We start from the raw sequence: 19,447 nt of genomic DNA, 5'->3' as shown, positions 1-19,447 counted from the left end.
GCAGGGGTCAGAGACACAAATAAACAGACAAAACTGAAATACCTTTAACTTAAATGTGAAAACAATTGCCTTTATGACTACCGTCGCTGTGCGAATGTTTGGGAGGCAAAGATTACTTCATTTGTCTTCTTGAAACCAATATTTTATGTGGATATTGTATGGAATATTATGGTCAATATTTTATGTGGATATTGTATGGAATATTATGGTCAATTGGATTAATAGACAGAAGGTACACTTGCTGATTCACCATCGGACAATCAATGTGTTCATATATGTACCCACACGTATTTCTGACTAACCCCGTAACTTTGTGTTTCCATTTTTAAACAGGTGTTATATAATCAGTTTCAGCATTATTTATCACAGACCCGATAATATTAATGAGAAACAGCTCCCACTCACCTGGAAGCCATATATGACACACTCATACCAAGGCGGATCGTCTTCGATGCCGTAGATGAGATCTGTCATCTCACGTGTGGAGTCAGGTTCCCCACCGGGTGTCTTAGCGCACTTCCCCATCTCCATCTTCGGCTCACAGTTGTCTACGTTAGTCATCAGTGACGGAAGGTGGAGTACCTGAGGGAGTAAAGGTGCCGGGGAAGGGGTGAGTTATGGCTGATCATCCATATTTCAGTCATGCTGTATCATGCTAACTGCGAAACCAATGAAGCCATACTCGCGTCAACCTCCCGAGCAAGAAACTCTGCTCTACTAGGATGACGGTACGCGACGATACGAGCCTTAGGTATGCTGGCCTGACCTGCAACCTGACTTTAAAGGGTCGGGTCACAGGCAGGTCAGTATATCCAAGAATCGTACCACTGAGCTCATGCTGATGACCAATGTGGAAATGGTCGTCACGGAGTCATTTGGAAATTCTGGACATACAAATTGTGTTTGCAAGACTAAACATAGCACAGAGGTATTCAGATGTTACAAAACCAGACTTTTTATTTCCTATATTTGAACGCCTATAGTTTTTGGAAGAAGGTAAATAAAGTGCGTAAGACAAGAGAACAAATAGGAACATCGGTGAAGGGGGCTAATGGGGAGGTAATAACAAGTAGTGGTGATGTGAGAAGGAGATGGAGTGAGTATTTTGAAGGTTTGTTGAATGTGTTAGATGATAGAGTAGCAGATATAGGGTGTCTTGGTCGAGGTGGTGTGCAAAGTGAAAGGGTTAGGGAGAATGGATTGGTAAACTGAGAAGAGGTAGTGAAAGCTTTGCGGAAGATGAAAGCCGACAAGGCGACGGGTTTGGATGGTACTGCAGTGGAATTTATTAAAAAAGGAGGTGACTGTGTTGTTGACTGGTTGGTAAGGATAGTTAATGTATGCATGGCTCATGGTGAAGTGCCTGAGGATTGGCGGAATGCATGCATAGTGCCATTGTACAAAGGCAAAGGGGATAAAGGTGAGTGCTCAAATTACAGAAGTATAATTTTGTTGACTATTCCTGGGAAAACTATATAGAAGGGTATTGATTGAGAGGGTGAAAGCATGTACAGAGCATCAGACTGGGGAAGAGCACTGTGGTTTCAGAAGTGGTAGAGGATATGTGGAAAAGGTGTTTGCTTTGAAAAGGCATATGACAGAGTTGACAGCGAATCTCTGTGGAAGGTATTAAGAATATATGGTGTGGGAGGCAAGTTGTCGGTTTGCGGCAGGGGTGCGTGATGTCGCCATGGTTGTTCAATTTGTTTATGGATGGGATTGTTAGGGAGGTAAATGCAAGAGTTTTGGAGAGAGGGGCAAGTATGAAGTCTGTTGTGGATGAGAGAGCTTGGGAAGTGAGTCTGTTGTTGTTCGCTGATGATAAAGCGCGGGTGGCTGATTCACGTGAGAAACTGCAGAAGCTGGTGACTGAGTTTGGTAAAGTGTGTGAAAGAAGAAAGTTAAGAGTAAATGTGAATAAGAGCAAGGTTATTAGGTACAGTAGGCTTGAGGGTCAAGTCAATTGGGAGGTAAGTTTGAATGGAGAAAAACTGGAGGAAGTAAAGTGTTTTAGATATCTGGGAGTGGATCTGGCAGCGGATGGAACCATGAAGCGGAAGTGAATCATAGGTGGGGGAGGGGGCGAAAATCCTGGGAGCCTTGAAGAATGTGTGGAAGTCGAGAACATTATCTCGGAAAGCAAAAATGGGTATGTTTGAAGGAATAGTGGTTCCAACAATGTTGTATGGTTGCGAGGCGTGGGCTATGGATAGAGTTGTGCGCAGGAGGGTGGATGTGCTGGAAATGAGATGTTTGAGGACAATGTTTGGTGTGAGGTGGTTTGATCGAGTAAGTAACGTAAGGGTAAGAGAGATGTGTGGAAATGAAAAGAGCGTGGTTGAGAGAGCAGAAGAGTGTGTTTTGAAATGGTTTGGGCACATGGAGAGAATGAGTGAGGAAAGATTGACCAAGAGGATATATGTGTCGGAGGTGGAGGGAACGAGGAGAAGTGGGAGACCAAATTGGAGGTGGAAGGTTGGAGTGAAAAAGATTTCGAGAGACCAGGGCGTGAACATACAGGAGGGTGAGAGGCGTGCTAGGAATAGAGTGAATTGAAACGATATGGTATACCGGGGTCGACGTGTTGTCAACGGATTGAACCAGGGTATGTGAAGCGTCTGGGTTAAACCATAAAAAGGTCTGTGGGACCTGATGTAGTATGGTTGACGGACAGGTTAACTGGGATGTAAGTTTGAATGGTTTCCATGCATTACATATAACAGCTAGAGATTGAGTGTGAAGGAATGTGGCTTTATTTATTTTTGTCTGTTTCCCTGGCGGTACCTCGTTGAAGCAGTGGGTAGCGATGCTGTTTCCTGTGGGGCGGGGTAGCACGAGGAATGGATGAAGGCAAGCAATTACGAATATGTGCATGTGAATAGATATATGTCTGTGTATGTATATGTGTATACGTTTATATGTATGTGTATATGTGCGTGTATGGGCGTATATATATATATATATATATATATATATATATATATATATATATATATATATATATATATATATATATATCTTTTTTTTTATTATTATTTTGCTTTGTCGCTGTCTCCCGCGTTAGCGAGGTAGCGCAAGGAAACAGACGAAAGAAATGGCCCAACCCACCCCCATACACAATGTAAACACACACACGCAAATATACATACCTATACTTCTCAATGTACACATATATATACACACACAGACACATACATATATACCCATGCACACAATTCACACTGTCTGCCCCTATTCATTCCCCATTGCCACCTCGCCACACATGGAATACCATTCCCCTCCCCCATTCGTTCACACTCAGTCTCCAGCTGTCACGCAATAATGCCCGAGCCCAAAGCTCCCTTTCCACATCCAGGCCCCACACAACTTTCCATGCTTCACATGCCCTGATTCAATCCACTGACAGCACGTCAACCCCGGTATACCACATCGATCCAATTCACTCTATTCCTTGCCCGCCTTTCACCCTCCTGCATGTTCAGGCCCCGATCACACAAAATCTTTTTCACTCCATCTTTCCACCTCCAATTTGGTCTCCCACTTCTCCTCGTTCCCTCCACCTCCGACACATATATCCTCTTGGTCAATCTTTCCTCACTCATTCTCTCCATGTGCCCAAACCATTTCAAAACACCCTCTTCTGCTCTCTCAACCACGCTCTTTTTATTTCCACACATCTCTCTTACCCTTACATTACTTACTCGATCAAACCACCTCACACCACACATTGTCCTCAAACATCTCATTTCCAGCACATCCACCCTCCTGCGCACAACTCTATCCATAGCCCACGCCTCGCAACCATACAACATTGTTGAAACCACTACTCCTTCAAACATACCCATTTTTGCTTTCCGAGATAATGTTCTCGACTTCCACACATTCTTCAAGGCTCCCAGGATTTTCGCCCCCTACCCCACCCTATGATTCATTTCCGCTGCCAGATCCACTCCCAGATATCTAAAACACTTTACTTCCTCCAGTTTTTCTCCATTCAAACTTTCCTCCCAATTGACTTGACCCTCAAGCCTACTGTACCTAATAACCTTGCTCTTATTCACATTTACTCTTAACTTTCTTCTTTCACACACTTTACCAAACTCAGTCACCAGCTTCTGCAGTTTCTCACATGAATAAGCCACCAGTGATGTATCATCAGCGAACAACAACTGACTCACTTCCGAAGCTCTCTCATCCACAACAGACTTTATACTTGCCCCTCTTTCCAAAACTCTTGCATTCACCTCCCTAACAACCCCATCCATAAACAAATTAAACAACCATGGAGACATCACACACCCCTGCCGCAAACCTACATTCACTGAGAACCAATCACTTCCCTCTCTTCCTACACGTACACATGCCTTACATCCTCGATAAAAACTTTTCACTGCTTCTAACAACTTGCCTCCCACACCATATATTCTTAATACCTTCCACAGAGCATCTCTATCAACTCTATCATATGCCTTCTCCAGATCCATAAATGCTACATACAAATCCATTTGCTTTTCTAAGTATTTCTCACATACATTCTTCAAAGCAAACACCTGATCCACACATCCTCTACCACTTCTGAAACCACACTGCTCTTCCCCAATCTGATGCTCCGTACATGCCTTCACCCTCTCAATCAATACCCTCCCACATAATTTACCAGGAATACTCAACAAACTTATACCTCTGTAATTTGAGCACTCACTCTTATCCCCTTTGCCTTTGTACAATGGCACTATGCACGCATTCCGCCAATCCTCAGGCACCTCACCATGAGTCATACATATATATATATATATATATATATATATATATATATATATATATATATATATATATATATATATATATATATATATATCCCTGGGGATAGGGGAGAAAGAATACTTTCCACGTTTTCCCTGCGTGTCGTAGAAGGCGACTAAAAGGGAAGGGAGCGGGGGGCTGGAAATCCTCCCCTCTCGTTTTTTTTTTCTTTCTTTTTTAATTTTCCAAAAAAAGGAACAGAAAAGGGGGCCAGGTGAGGATATTCCCTCAAAGGCCCAGTCCTCTGTTCTTAACGCTACCTCGCTATCGCGGGAAATGGCGAATAGTATGAAAAAAAAAAAAAAAAATATATATATATATATATATATAAATATATATATATATATATATATATATATATATATATATATATATATATATATATATATATATATATATATTGGAAGGGATCACAATTTTGCGCGTGATCAAGATATTCCTATGAGTCCACGTTAACTTATTGTTTCATTTTCCCCGTGGACTCATAGGAATATATATATATATATATATATATATATATATATATATATATATATATATATATATATATATATATATATGGAAATCCTCCCCTCTCGTTTTTATTTTTTCTAATTTTCCAAAAGAAGCAACAGAGAAGGGGGCCAGGTGAGGATATTCCCTCAAAGGTTCAGTCGTCTATTCTTAACGCTACCTCGCAAACGCGGGAAATGGCGAACAGTATGAAATATATATATATATATATATATATCTGTGGTTTCGGTGCATGATTACATGACAGCTAGAGACTGAGTGTGAACGAATGGGACCTTTGTTGTCTTTTCCTAGCGCTGCTTCGCACACATGAGGGGGGAGGGGGGTTGTTATTCCATGTGTGGCGAGGTGGCGATGGGAATGAATAAAGGCAGACTATGAATTATGTACATGTGTATATATGTATATGTCTGTGTGTGTATATATATGTGTACATTGAGATCCATAGGTATGTATATTTGCGTGGGTGGACGTGTATGTATATACATGTGTGTGTGGGTGGGTTGGGCCATTTCTTTCGTCTGTTTCCTTGCGCTACCTCGCTAACGCGGGAGACAGCGACAAAGCAAAATAAATATAAATAATATATATATATAAATATATATATATATATATATATATATATATATATATATATATATATATATATATATATATATATATATGTAAACGTTTACCAAATGGCGTTCTAGCTTCGTCTCTTCGATGTATATCAACTGACTTTTATTTCTCTCTTGTGTCTCCGCTGACGATGTGATTATTACACGAAAGTGCACTTGGGAACTTATCGTGTTTCATTTTCCCCGTGGACTCATAGGAATATCTTGATCACGCGCAAAATTGTGATCCTTTCCAATATATATATATATATATATATATATATATATATATATATATATATATACTATCCCTGGGGATAGGGGATTAAGAATACTTCCCACGTATTCCCTGCGTGTCGTAGAAGGCGACTAAAAGGGGAGGGAGCGGGGGGCTGGAAATCCTCCCCTCTCGTTTTTTTTTTTTTTAATTTTCCAAAAGAAGGAACAGAGGGGGCCAGGTGAGGATATTCCAAAAAAGGCCCAGTCCTCTGTTCTTAAGGCTACCTCACTAACGCGGGAAATGGCGAATAGTTTAAAAGAAAAGAAAAAATATATATATATATCATCTAGATGAATCACTTTTGCCTTGACCATCCCCTTGAGGGATTTACTGGAGTGAGCAGGGGTCAGAGACACAAATAAACAGACAAAACTGAAATACCTTTAACTTAAATGTGAAAACAATTGCCTTTATGACTACCGTCGCTGTGCGAATGTTTGGGAGGCAAAGATTACTTCATTTGTCTTCTTGAAACCAATATTTTATGTGGATATTGTATGGAATATTATGGTCAATATTTTATGTGGATATTGTATGGAATATTATGGTCAATTGGATTAATAGACAGAAGGTACACTTGCTGATTCACCATCGGACAATCAATGTGTTCATATATGTACCCACACGTATTTCTGACTAACCCCGTAACTTTGTGTTTCCATTTTTAAACAGGTGTTATATAATTAGTTTCAGCATTATTTATCACAGACCCGATAATATTAATGAGAAACAGCTCCCACTCACCTGGAAGCCATATATGACACACTCATACCAAGGCGGATCGTCTTCGATGCCGTAGATGAGATCTGTCATCTCACGTGTGGAGTCAGGTTCCCCACCGGGTGTCTTAGCGCACTTCCCCATCTCCATCTTCGGCTCACAGTTGTCTATGTTAGTCATCAGTGACGGAAGGTGGAGTACCTGAGGGAGTAAAGGTGCCGGGGAAGGGGTGAGTTATGGCTGATCATCCATATTTCAGTCATGCTGTATCATGCTAACTGCGAAACCAATGAAGCCATACTCGCGTCAACCTCCCGAGCAAGAAACTCTGCTCTACTAGGATGACGGTACGCGACGATACGAGCCTTAGGTATGCTGGCCTGACCTGCAACCTGACTTTAAAGGGTCGGGTCACAGGCAGGTCAGTATATCCAAGAATCGTACCACTGAGCTCATGCTGATGACCAATGTGGAAATGGTCGTCACGGAGTCATTTGGAAATTCTGGACATACAAATTGTGTTTGCAAGACTAAACATAGCACAGAGGTATTCAGATGTTACAAAACCAGACTTTTTATTTCCTATATTTGAACGCCTATAGTTTTTGGAAGAAGGTAAATAAAGTGCGTAAGACAAGAGAACAAATAGGAACATCGGTGAAGGGGGCTAATGGGGAGGTAATAACAAGTAGTGGTGATGTGAGAAGGAGATGGAGTGAGTATTTTGAAGGTTTGTTGAATGTGTTAGATGATAGAGTAGCAGATATAGGGTGTCTTGGTCGAGGTGGTGTGCAAAGTGAAAGGGTTAGGGAGAATGGATTGGTAAACTGAGAAGAGGTAGTGAAAGCTTTGCGGAAGATGAAAGCCGACAAGGCGACGGGTTTGGATGGTACTGCAGTGGAATTTATTAAAAAAGGAGGTGACTGTGTTGTTGACTGGTTGGTAAGGATAGTTAATGTATGCATGGCTCATGGTGAAGTGCCTGAGGATTGGCGGAATGCATGCATAGTGCCATTGTACAAAGGCAAAGGGGATAAAGGTGAGTGCTCAAATTACAGAAGTATAATTTTGTTGACTATTCCTGGGAAACTATATAGAAGGGTATTGATTGAGAGGGTGAAAGCATGTACAGAGCATCAGACTGGGGAAGAGCAGTGTGGTTTCAGAAGTGGTAGAGGATATGTGGAAAAGGTGTTTGCTTTGAAAAGGCATATGACAGAGTTGACAGCGAATCTCTGTGGAAGGTATTAAGAATATATGGTGTGGGAGGCAAGTTGTCGGTTTGCGGCAGGGGTGCGTGATGTCGCCATGGTTGTTCAATTTGTTTATGGATGGGATTGTTAGGGAGGTAAATGCAAGAGTTTTGGAGAGAGGGGCAAGCATGAAGTCTGTTGTGGATGAGAGAGCTTGGGAAGTGAGTCTGTTGTTGTTCGCTGATGATAAAGCGCGGGTGGCTGATTCATGTGAGAAACTGCAGAAGCTGGTGACTGAGTTTGGTAAAGTGTGTGAAAGAAGAAAGTTAAGAGTAAATGTGAATAAGAGCAAGGTTATTAGGTACAGTAGGCTTGAGGGTCAAGTCAATTGGGAGGTAAGTTTGAATGGAGAAAAACTGGAGGAAGTAAAGTGTTTTAGATATCTGGGAGTGGATCTGGCAGCGGATGGAACCATGGAAGCGGAAGTGAATCATAGGGTGGGGGAGGGGGCGAAAATCCTGGGAGCCTTGAAGAATGTGTGGAAGTCGAGAACATTATCTCGGAAAGCAAAAATGGGTATGTTTGAAGGAATAGTGGTTCCAACAATGTTGTATGGTTGCGAGGCGTGGGCTATGGATAGAGTTGTGCGCAGGAGGATGGATGTGCTGGAAATGAGATGTTTGAGGACAATGTTTGGTGTGAGGTGGTTTGATCGAGTAAGTAACGTAAGGGTAAGAGAGATGTGTGGAAATGAAAAGAGCGTGGTTGAGAGAGCAGAAGAGTGTGTTTTGAAATGGTTTGGGCACATGGAGAGAATGAGTGAGGAAAGATTGACCAAGAGGATATATGTGTCGGAGGTGGAGGGAACGAGGAGAAGTGGGAGACCAAATTGGAGGTGGAAAGATGGAGTGAAAAAGATTTTGTGTGATCGGGGCCTGAACATGCAGGAGGGTGAAAGGCTGGCAAGGAATAGAGTGAATTGGATCGATGTGGTATACCGGGGTTGACGTGCTGTCAATGGATTGAATCAGGGCATGTGAAGCGTCTGGGGTAAACCATGGAAAGCTGTGTAGGTATGTATATTTGCGTGTGTGGACGTATGTATATAAATGTGTATGGGGGTGGGTTGGGCCATTTCTTTCGTCTGTTTCCTTGCGCTACCTCGCAAACGCGGGAGACAGCGACAAAGCAAAAAAAAAAAGAAATATATATGTATGTGTGTATATATATATATATATATATGTATATGTATATATATATGTATATATATATATATATATATATATATATATATATATATATATATATATATATATATAGAGCCAAGCAAGGATTTTTTTCAGGTAGGAAATAGCTAACAAGTATGAAAGTAAAAAAAATTGCAGTATGTCTTGTTTTTGTTATTATATGTATATTGTTTATCCCTGGGGATAGGGGAGAAAGAATACTTCCCATGTATTCCCTGCGTGTTGAAGGCGACTAAAAGGGGAAGGAGCAGGGGGCTGGAAATCCTCCTCTCTCGTTTTTAATTTTCCAAAAGAAGGAACAGAGAAGGGGGCCAAGTGAGGATATTCCCTCAAAGGCTCAGCCCTATGTTCTTAACGCTACCTCGCTAATGCGGGAAATGGCGAACAGTATTAAAAAAAATTATATATATATATATATATATATATATATATATATATATATATATATATATATATATATATATATATTGGAAAGGATCACAATTTTGCGCGTGATCAAGATATTCCTATGAGTCCACGGGGAAAAATGAAACACGAGAAGTTTCCAACTGCACTTTCGTGTAATGATCACATCATCAGGGGAGACAAAAGAGAGAAATATAACAGTCAGTTGATATAAATCGAGGAGACGAAGCTAGGACGCTATTTGGTAAATATGTTTTGAACATCCACATGTTTACCATATGGCGTCCTAGCTTCGTCTCTTCGATGTATATCAACTGACTGTTATATTTCTCTCTTGTGTCTCCACTAATGATGTGATCATTACACGAAAGTGCACTTGGGAACTTTTCGTGTTTCATTTTCCCCGTGGACTCATGGGAGTATATATATATATTTTTCTTTCTTTCAAACTATTCGCCATTTCCCGCGTTAGCAAGGTAGCGTTAAGAACAGAGGACTGGGCCTCTGATGGAATATCCTCACCTGTTCCTTCTTTTGGAAAATCAAAAAAAAAAAAAAAACGAGAGGGGAGGATTTCCAGCCCCCGCTCCCTTTTAGTCGCCTTCTACGACACGCAGGAAATACGTGGGAAGTATTCTTTCTCCCCTATCCCCAGGGATATTATATATATATATATATATATATATATATATATATATATATATATATATATATATATATATATATATATCTTTCATACTATTCGCCATTTCCCGCGTTAGCGAGGTAGTGTTAAGAACAGAGGACTGGGCCTTTGAGGGAATATCCTCATCTGGCCCCATTCTTTATTTTATTATACTTTGTCGCTGTCTCCCGCGTTAGCGAGGGAACGCAAGGTAACAGACGAAAGAATGGCCCAACCCACCCACATACACATGTATATACATACACGTCCACACACGCATATATACATACCTATACATCTCAACGTATACATACATATACACACACAGACATATACATATATACACATGTACATAATTCATACTGTCTGCCCTTATTCATTCCCGTCGCCACCCCGCCAAACTTGAAATGACAACCCTCCCTCCCCCCACATGTACGCGAGGTAGCGCTATGAAATGACAACAAAGGCCACTCTAGCTGTCATGTATAATGCACCGAAACCACAGCTCCCTTTCCACACAACTTTCCATGATTTACCCCAGACGCTTCACATGCCCTGGTTCAATCCATTGACAGCACATCGACCCCGGTATACCACATCGTTCCAATTCACTCTATTCCTTGCACACCTTTCACCCTCCTGCATGTTCAGGCACCGATCACTCAAAATCTTTTACACTCCATCTTTCCACCTCCAATTTGGTCTCCCACTTCTCCTCGTTCCCTCCACCTCAGACACATACATCTTCTTTGTCAATCTTTCCTCACTCATTCTCTCCACGTGACCAAACCATTTAAAAACACCCTCTTATGCTCTCTCAACCACACCCTTTTTATTACCACACATCTCTCTTACCCTTTCATTACTTATTCGATCAAACCACCTCACACCACAAATTGTCCTCAAACATCTCATTTCCAGCACATCCACCCTCCTCCGCACAACTCTATCCTATAGCCAACGCCTCTCAACCATATATCATTGTTGGAACCACTATTCCTTCAAACATACCCATTTTTGCTTTCCAAGATAACGTTCTCGACTTCCACACATTCTTCAACGCACCCAGAACTTTCGCCCCCTTCCCCACCCTATGATTCACTTCCGCTTCCATGGTTCCATCCGCTGCCAAATCCACTCCCAGATATCTAAAACACTTCACTTCCTCCAGTTTTTTTTTTTCATTCATACTTATCCCCCAACTGACTTGTCCCTCAACCCCACTGTACCTAATAACCTTGCTCTTATTCGCACTTACTCTCAGCTTTCTTCTTTCACACACTTTACCAAATTCAGTTACAAGCCTCTGCAGTTTCTCACCCGAATCAGCCACCAGCGCTGTATCATCAGCGAACAACTGATTCACTTCCCAAGCTCTCTCATCCACAACAGACTGCATAAATGCCCCTCTTTCCAAAACTCTTTCGTTCACCTCCCTAACAACCCCATCCATAAACAAATCAAACAACCATGGAGACATCACGCACCCCTACCGGAAACCTACATTCACTGAGAACGAAACACTTTCCTCTCTTCCTACACGTGCACATGCGTGTGTGTGTGTGTGTGTGTGTGTGTGTGTGTGTGTGTGTGAGTGGATGGGCCATTCTTCGTCTGTTTCCTGGCGCTACCTCGCTAACGCGGGAAACAGCGATTGAGCGTAATAAAGAAAATATAAATATATACGTGTGTGTGTGTGTGTGTGTGTGTGTGTGTGTGTGTGTGTTGTGTGTGTGTGTGTGTGTGTGTGTGTGTGTGTGTGTGTAATTGTTTTTTCTGTGTTATGGAGAGAGAGATTAACACTAGTTTTGCCCCATCTCTTAACCCATCATGCCTTTACTGTGTCTTCACACACACACACACACACACACACACACACACACACACACACACAGAGTAAGCCAAGAACCCATTAATCCACTCGTCTCGAAGGCAAAATGAACACCTAGTTTGGGGGTAGTCCAAGCGCCACGCTAAGGATTCGAACCCGACATTATCATTATAATTCAATCAGATCAATACTGACATGCAGTAAGATATGATAATCGTGTCATCGAGTACTTTCAATTGCACGCATGATATGTGTGTGTGTGTGTGTGTGTGTGTGTGTGTGTGTGTGTGTGTGTGTGTGTGTGTGTGTTGGGTGGGGGTGAGGGGTGAGGCTGGGTTTGGGGGTGAAGGTTGGCGTCAGGTGCACGTGCCGTCCAGAAGAAATACTATATTAGGCGAAGTGATTACGGCCACCTCCATGCCCGACTTTTCTAAAGATGTTAAGAATTAACTCCCGAGGAGAAAAAAAAAATAAACTGAAAAGACGTGAGAACAAAAGCCATGAGGAATGATACATAAGCCCGGTGCGGCATGACAAGTCTCCTTATGATTAGCTTACTCGGACTTATGCTTTCATGAAGGTGGCTGCCGACGCGACACGAGAAGCGACAAAAATATAAACAGAAGCAGGTAATCGAGGCCAACTGTGGTGAAAACTGAAGAAATAAGAAAGAAGATGTATGAGAAATTAATCCGAGATCATCTGGTGATTTGAAGATCTCACCATCTTAAAGCTGTACAGGGTATAGGAAGTGGGGAAGGTGAGAGGAGGGAGAATATTCCACTGTTTCGCTGTTCCAGGAAAGAGGAGGTATCAAAGTGGTCAAGCCTCACATGGCTGGTCGTAAACTCCTTACTCTCACAACTGACGCAATAGACCTTCTCAATTTATCTTACGAAAAAATGAGAATATTTCTCTGTATTGAGTGCTGGACGTGTGACAGCCATCACTATGACGGGAAAATCCTACTAGATAAGTTTGAGTTTCAGAAACTGTATGTATCTCCTTGTCTTTTCTCCAACAGCCAACCTTTAATTTTCATATATATATATATATATATATATATATATATATATATATATATATATATATATATATATATATATATATATATATATTTTTTTTTTTTTTTTTCTTTCTTTCAAACTATTCGCCATTTCCCGCGTTAGCGAGTAGCGTTAAGAACAGAGAACTGGGCCTTTGAGGGAATATCCTCACCTGGCCCCCTTCTCTGTTCCTTCTTTTGGAAAATCAAAAAAAATAATGAGAGGGGAGGATTTCCAGCCCCCCGCTCCCTCCCCTTTTAGTCGCCTTCTACGACACGCAGGGAATACGTGGGAAGTATTCTTTCTCCCCTATTCCCTGAAAAAGGACTGATGATTGGGAATACCTGGTTTAAAAAGCGAGATATACATAAGTATACTTGTGTAAGTAGGAGAGATGGCCAGAGAGCGTTATTGGATTACGTGTTAATTGACAGGCGAGCGAAAGAGAGACTTTTGGATGTTAATGTGCTGAGAGGTGCAACTGGAGGGATGTCTGATCATTATCTTGTGGAGGCTAAGGTGAAGATTAGTATGGGTTTTCAGAAAAGAGGAGTGAATGTTGGGGTGAAGAAGGTGGTGAGAGTAAGTGAGCTTGGGAAGGAGACCTGTGTGGGGAAGTACCAGGAGAGACTGTGTACAGAATGGAAAAAGGTGAGAACAATGGAAGTAAGGGGAGTCGGGGAGGAATGGGATGTATTTAGGGAATCAGTGATGGATTGCGCAAAAGATGCTTGTGGCATGAGAAGAGTGGGAGGTGGGCTGTTTAGAAAGGGTAGTGAGTGGTGGGATGAAGAAGTAAGAGTATTAGTGAAAGAGAAGAGAGAGGCATTTGGACGATTTTTGCAGGGAAAAAATGCAATTGAGTGGGAGAAGTATAAAAGAAAGAGACAGGAGGTCAAGAGAAAGGTGCAAGAGGTGAAAAAAAGGGCAAATGAGAGTTGGGGTGAGAGACTATCAGTAAATTTTAGGGAGAATAAAAAGATGTTCTGGAAGGAGGTAAATAGGGTGCGTAAGACAAGGGAGCGAATGGGAACTTCAGTGAAGGGCGTAAATGGGGAGGTGATAACAAGTAGCGGTGATGTGAGAAGGAGATGGAATGAGTATTTTGAAGGTTTGTTGAATGTGTCTGATGACAGAGTGGCAGATATAGGGTGTTTTGGTCGAGGTGGTGTGCAGAGTGAGAGGGTTAGGGAAAATGATTTGGTAAACAGAGAAGAGGTAGTAAAAGCTTTGCGGAAGATGAAAGCCGGCAAGGCAGCAGGTTTGGATGGTATTGCAGTGGAATTTATTAAGAAAGGGGGTGACTGTATTGTTGACTGGTTGGTAAGGTTATTTAATGTATGTATGACTCATGGTGAGGTGCCTGAGGATTGGCAGAATGCGTGCATAGTGCCATTGTACAAAGGCAAGGGGGATAAGAGTGAGTGCTCAAATTACAGAGGTATAAGTTTGTTGAGTATTCCTGGTAAATTATATGGGAGGGTATTGATTGAGAGGGTGAAGGCATGTACAGAGCATCAGATTGGGGAAGAGCAGTGCGGTTTCAGAAGTGGTAGAGGATGTGTGGATCAGGTGTTTGCTTTGAAGAATGTATGTGAGAAATACTTAGAAAAGCAAATGGATTTGTATGTAGCATTTATGGATCTGGAGAAGGCATATGATAGAGTTGATAGAGATGCTCTGTGGAAGGTATTAAGAATATATGGCGTGGGAGGCAAGTTGTTAGAAGCAGTGAAAAGTTTTTATCGAGGATGTAAGGCATGTGTACGTGTAGGAAGAGAGGAAAGTGATTGGTTCTCAGTGAATGTAGGTTTGCGGCAGGGGTGTGTGATGTCTCCATGGTTGTTTAATTTGTTTATGGATGGGGTTGTAAGGGAGGTAAATGCAAGAGTCCTGGAAAGAGGGGCAAGTATGAAGTCTGTTGGGGATGAGAGAGCTTGGGAAGTGAGTCAATTGTTGTTCGCTGATGATACAGCGCTGGTGGCTGATTCATGTGAGAAACTGCAGAAGCTGGTGACTGAGTTTGGTAAAGTGTGTGGAAGAAGAAAGTTGAGAGTAAATGTGAATAAGAGCAAGGTTATTAGGTACAGTAGGGGTGAGGGTCAAGTCAATTGGGAGGTGAGTTTGAATGGAGAAAAACTGGAGGAAGTGAAGTGTTTTAGATATCTGGGAGTGGATCTGTCAGCGGATGGAACCATGGAAGCGGAAGTGGATCATAGGGTGGGGGAGGGGGCGAAAATTTTGGGAGCCTTGAAAAATGTGTGGAAGTCGAGAACATTATCTCGGAAAGCAAAAATGGGTATGTTTGAGGGAATAGTGGTTCCAACAATGCTGTATGGTTGCGAGGCGTGGGCTATGGATAGAGATGTGCGCAGGAGGATGGATGTGCTGGAAATGAGATGTTTGAGGACAATGTGTGGTGTGAGGTGGTTTGATCGAGTAAGTAACGTAAGGGTGAGAGAGATGTGTGGAAATAAAAAGAGCGTGGTTGAGAGAGCAGAAGAGGGTGTTTTGAAATGGTTTGGGCACATGGAGAGAATGAGTGAGGAGAGATTGACCAAGAGGATATATGTGTCGGAGGTGGAGGGAACGAGGAGAAGGGGGAGACCAAATTGGAGGTGGAAAGATGGAGTGAAAAAGATTTTGTGTGATCGGGGCCTGAACATGCAGGAGGGTGAAAGGAGGGCAAGAAATAGAGTGAATTGGAGTCATGTGGTATACAGGGGTTGACGTGCTGTCAGTGGATTGAAGCAAGGCATGTGAAGCGTCTGGGGTAAACCATGGAAAGCTGTGTAGGTATGTATATTTGCGTGTGTGGACGTGTGTATGTACATGTGTATGGGGGGGGGGGGGTTGGGCCATTTCTTTCGTCTGTTTCCTTGCGCTACCTCGCAAACGCGGGAGACAGCGACAAAGTATAAAAAAAAAAAAATAAAATATATATATATATATATATATATATATATATATATATATATATATATATATATTCTTTTTTTTTGCTTTGTCGCTGTTTCCCGCGTTTGCGAGGTAGCACAAGGAAACAGACGAAAGAAATGGCCCAACCCACCCCCATACGCATACGTCCACACACGCTTTCCATGGTTTACCCCAGTCGCTTCACATGCCCTGATTCAATCCACTGACAGCACGTCAACCCCGGTATACCACATCGATCCAATGCACTCTATTCCTTACCCGCCTTTCACCCTCCTGCATGTTCAGGCCCCGATCACACAAAATCTTTTTCACTCCATCTTTACACTTCCAATTTGGTCTCCCACTTCTCCTCGTTCCCTCCACCTTCGACACATATATCCTCTTGGTCAATCTTTCCTCACTCATTCTCTCCATGTGCCCAAACCATTTCAAAACACCCTCTTCTGCTCTCTCAACCACGCTCTTTTTATTTCCACACATCTCTCTTACCCTTACGTTACTTACTCGATCAAACCACCTCACACCACACATTGTCCTCAAACATCTCATTTCCAGCACATCCATCCTCCTGCGCACAACTCTATCCATAGCCCACGCCTCGCAACCATACAACATTGTTGGAACCACTATTCCTTCAAACATACCCATTTTTGCTTTCCGAGATAATGTTCTCGACTTCCACACATTCTTCAAGGCTCCCAGGATTTTCGTCCCCTCCCCCACCCTATGATCCACTTCCGCTTCCATGGTTCCATCCGCTGCCAGATCCACTCCCAGATATCTAAAACACTTTACTTCCTCCAGTTTTTCTCCATTCAAACTTACCTCCCAATTGACTTGAATATATATATATTCCTATGAGTCCACGGGACGTGGACTCATAGGAATATCTTGATCACGAGTAAAATTGTGATCCTTTCCAATATATATATATATATATATATATATATATATATATATATATATATATATATATATATATATATATATATACATATACATATACATATATATACACGCAAATATACATATATACATGTACATATTCATACTTGCTTGCCTTCATCCATTTCTGTCGCTACCCCGCCACACTGGAAATAGGGTCGCACCCCCCCCCCCCCTTCAGCGAGGTAGTGCCAGAAAAACAGACAAAAAGGCCATATTCATTCACACTCACTCTCTAGCTGTCACCGAAACCAAAGCTCGTTACCCATATCCAGGCCTTACACACACCTTTCCATGGTTTACCGCAGACGCTTCATATGCCTTGGCTCAGTCCATTGACAACATTCTATTCCTTGCACACTTCTCACCGTCCTGTATGTTCAGGCCCCGATTGCTCAAAATCTTTTTCACTCCATCCGTCCACCTCCAATTTGGTCTTCGCTTTTTGTTTCCTCTATCTCTGACACATACATCCTTTTTGTCAATCTTTCCTCACTCATTCTCTCCGTAAGTCTAAACCGTTTCAACACACCCTCTTGTGCTCTCTCAACCACACTCTCTTTATGTCTAGACATCTCTCTTACCCTTTCATTACTTACTCGAACAAACCACCTCACACTACATATTGTCCTCAAACATTTCATTTCGAACACATCCACCCTCCTCTATACAACCCTACCTATTGGGCTAGCCCATGCCGTGCAAACACATAACATCGTTGGAACCACTATTCCTTCAAACATACTCATTTTTGCTCTCAGAGATAACGTTCTCTCCTTCCACATATTATTCATCGCTCCCAGAACCTTCGCCCCCTCCCCGACCCTTTGACTCATTTCCACTCCCATGGTTCCATCTGCTGCTAAGTCCACTCCCAGGTATCTAGAATACTTCACTTCCTCCATTTTTTCTCCGTTCAGACTTACATCCCAATTAACTTCTCTTAATCACATTTACTCTCAACTTTCTCCTTTCACACGCTTTTCCGAACTCAGTCACCAACCTCTTCAGTTTCTCAACCAAATCAGCCACTAGAGCTGTATCACTGGCGAACAACAACTGACTCACTTCACAGTCCCTCTCATCCACATCAGACTGCATACTCGCCCCTCTATCCAAAACTCTTGCATTTACCTCCCTAACCACCCCGTCCATAAACAAATTAAACAACCATGGGGATATCACACAAGAGTTAAGGAAGGAGTAGCAATACTCCTGAAGTAGGAGTTGTGAGAGCATGTGATAGAGTGTAAGAGAGTAAATTCTAGATTGATATGGGTATAACTGAAAGTGGAGGGAGAGAGAGATGGATGATTATTGGTGCACATGCACCTGGTCATAAGAAGAAAGATCATGAGAAGCAAGTGTTTTGGGAGCAGTTAAGTGAGTGTATTAGCAGCTTTAATGCACGAGACTGGATTACAGTGATGGGTGGTTTAAATGCGAAGGTGAGTAATGTGGCAGTTGATGGTATAATTAGTGTATACATGGGGTGTTCAGTGTTGTATCTATAGGCCACGCCTCGCAACCATATAACATTGTTGGAACCACTATTCCTTCAAACATACTCATTTTTGCTTTCCGATATAATGCTCTCGCCTTCAACACATTTTTCACCGCTCCAGAACTTTCGCCCCTCCCCCTCCCTGTGACTCACTTCCGCTTAGATGGTTCCATCCGCTGCCAAATCCACTCCCAGATATCTAAAACACTTCCCTTCCTCCACAATTCTCCATTCAAACTTACCTCCCAATTGACTCGTCCTTCAACCCTACTGTACCTAATAACCTTGCTCTTATTCACATTTACTCTCAGCTTTCTTCTTTCACACATTTTACCAAACTCAGTCACCAGCTTCTGCAGTTTCTCACCCCAATCAGCCATCAGCGATGTATCATCAGCGAACAACAACTGACTCACTTCCTAAGCCCTCTCATTCAAAACTATCCAAAACTCTTGCATTCACCTCCCTAACAACCCCATTCATAAACAAATCAAACAACCATGGAGACATCACACACCCCTGCCACAAACCGACATTCAATGAGAACCAATCACTTTCCTCTTCTCCTACTCGTACACATGCCTTACATCCTCGATAAAACTTTTCACTGCTTCAAGCAACTTGCCTCCTACACCATATACTCTTAATACCTTCCACAGAGCATCTCTATCCACTCTTATCATATGCCTTCTCCAGATTGATAAATGCTACATACAAATCCATTTGTTTTTCTAAGTATATTCTTCAAAGCAAACAC

At 42.1% G+C, this 19,447-nt stretch overlaps 1 protein-coding gene across 3 annotated transcripts in view; it reads right to left on the bottom strand.

The window, feature by feature from the left end:
• Window positions 1–19,447, bottom strand: part of LOC139760411 (solute carrier family 23 member 2-like) — a 107,831-nt gene that overhangs the window by 83,632 nt on the left and 4,752 nt on the right. For all 3 annotated transcript variants that reach the window (XR_011715336.1, XM_071683579.1, XM_071683581.1), the window contains exon 2: window positions 406–582. Coding sequence is in view for 2 of the 3 variants with exons in the window: in XM_071683579.1 (XP_071539680.1) it covers window positions 406–561 (156 nt within the window). In the remaining variant the exon portion in view is untranslated. The remainder of the gene's footprint in view (window positions 1–405; window positions 583–19,447) is intronic.

The sequence above is a fragment of the Panulirus ornatus genome, chromosome 36, assembly GCF_036320965.1.
Source record: "Panulirus ornatus isolate Po-2019 chromosome 36, ASM3632096v1, whole genome shotgun sequence".
Classification (NCBI taxonomy): Eukaryota; Metazoa; Arthropoda; class Malacostraca; order Decapoda; family Palinuridae; genus Panulirus; species Panulirus ornatus.
The sequence above is the reverse complement of the archived record's forward strand: the minus strand, read 5'-3'. Positions and strand labels throughout refer to the sequence as shown.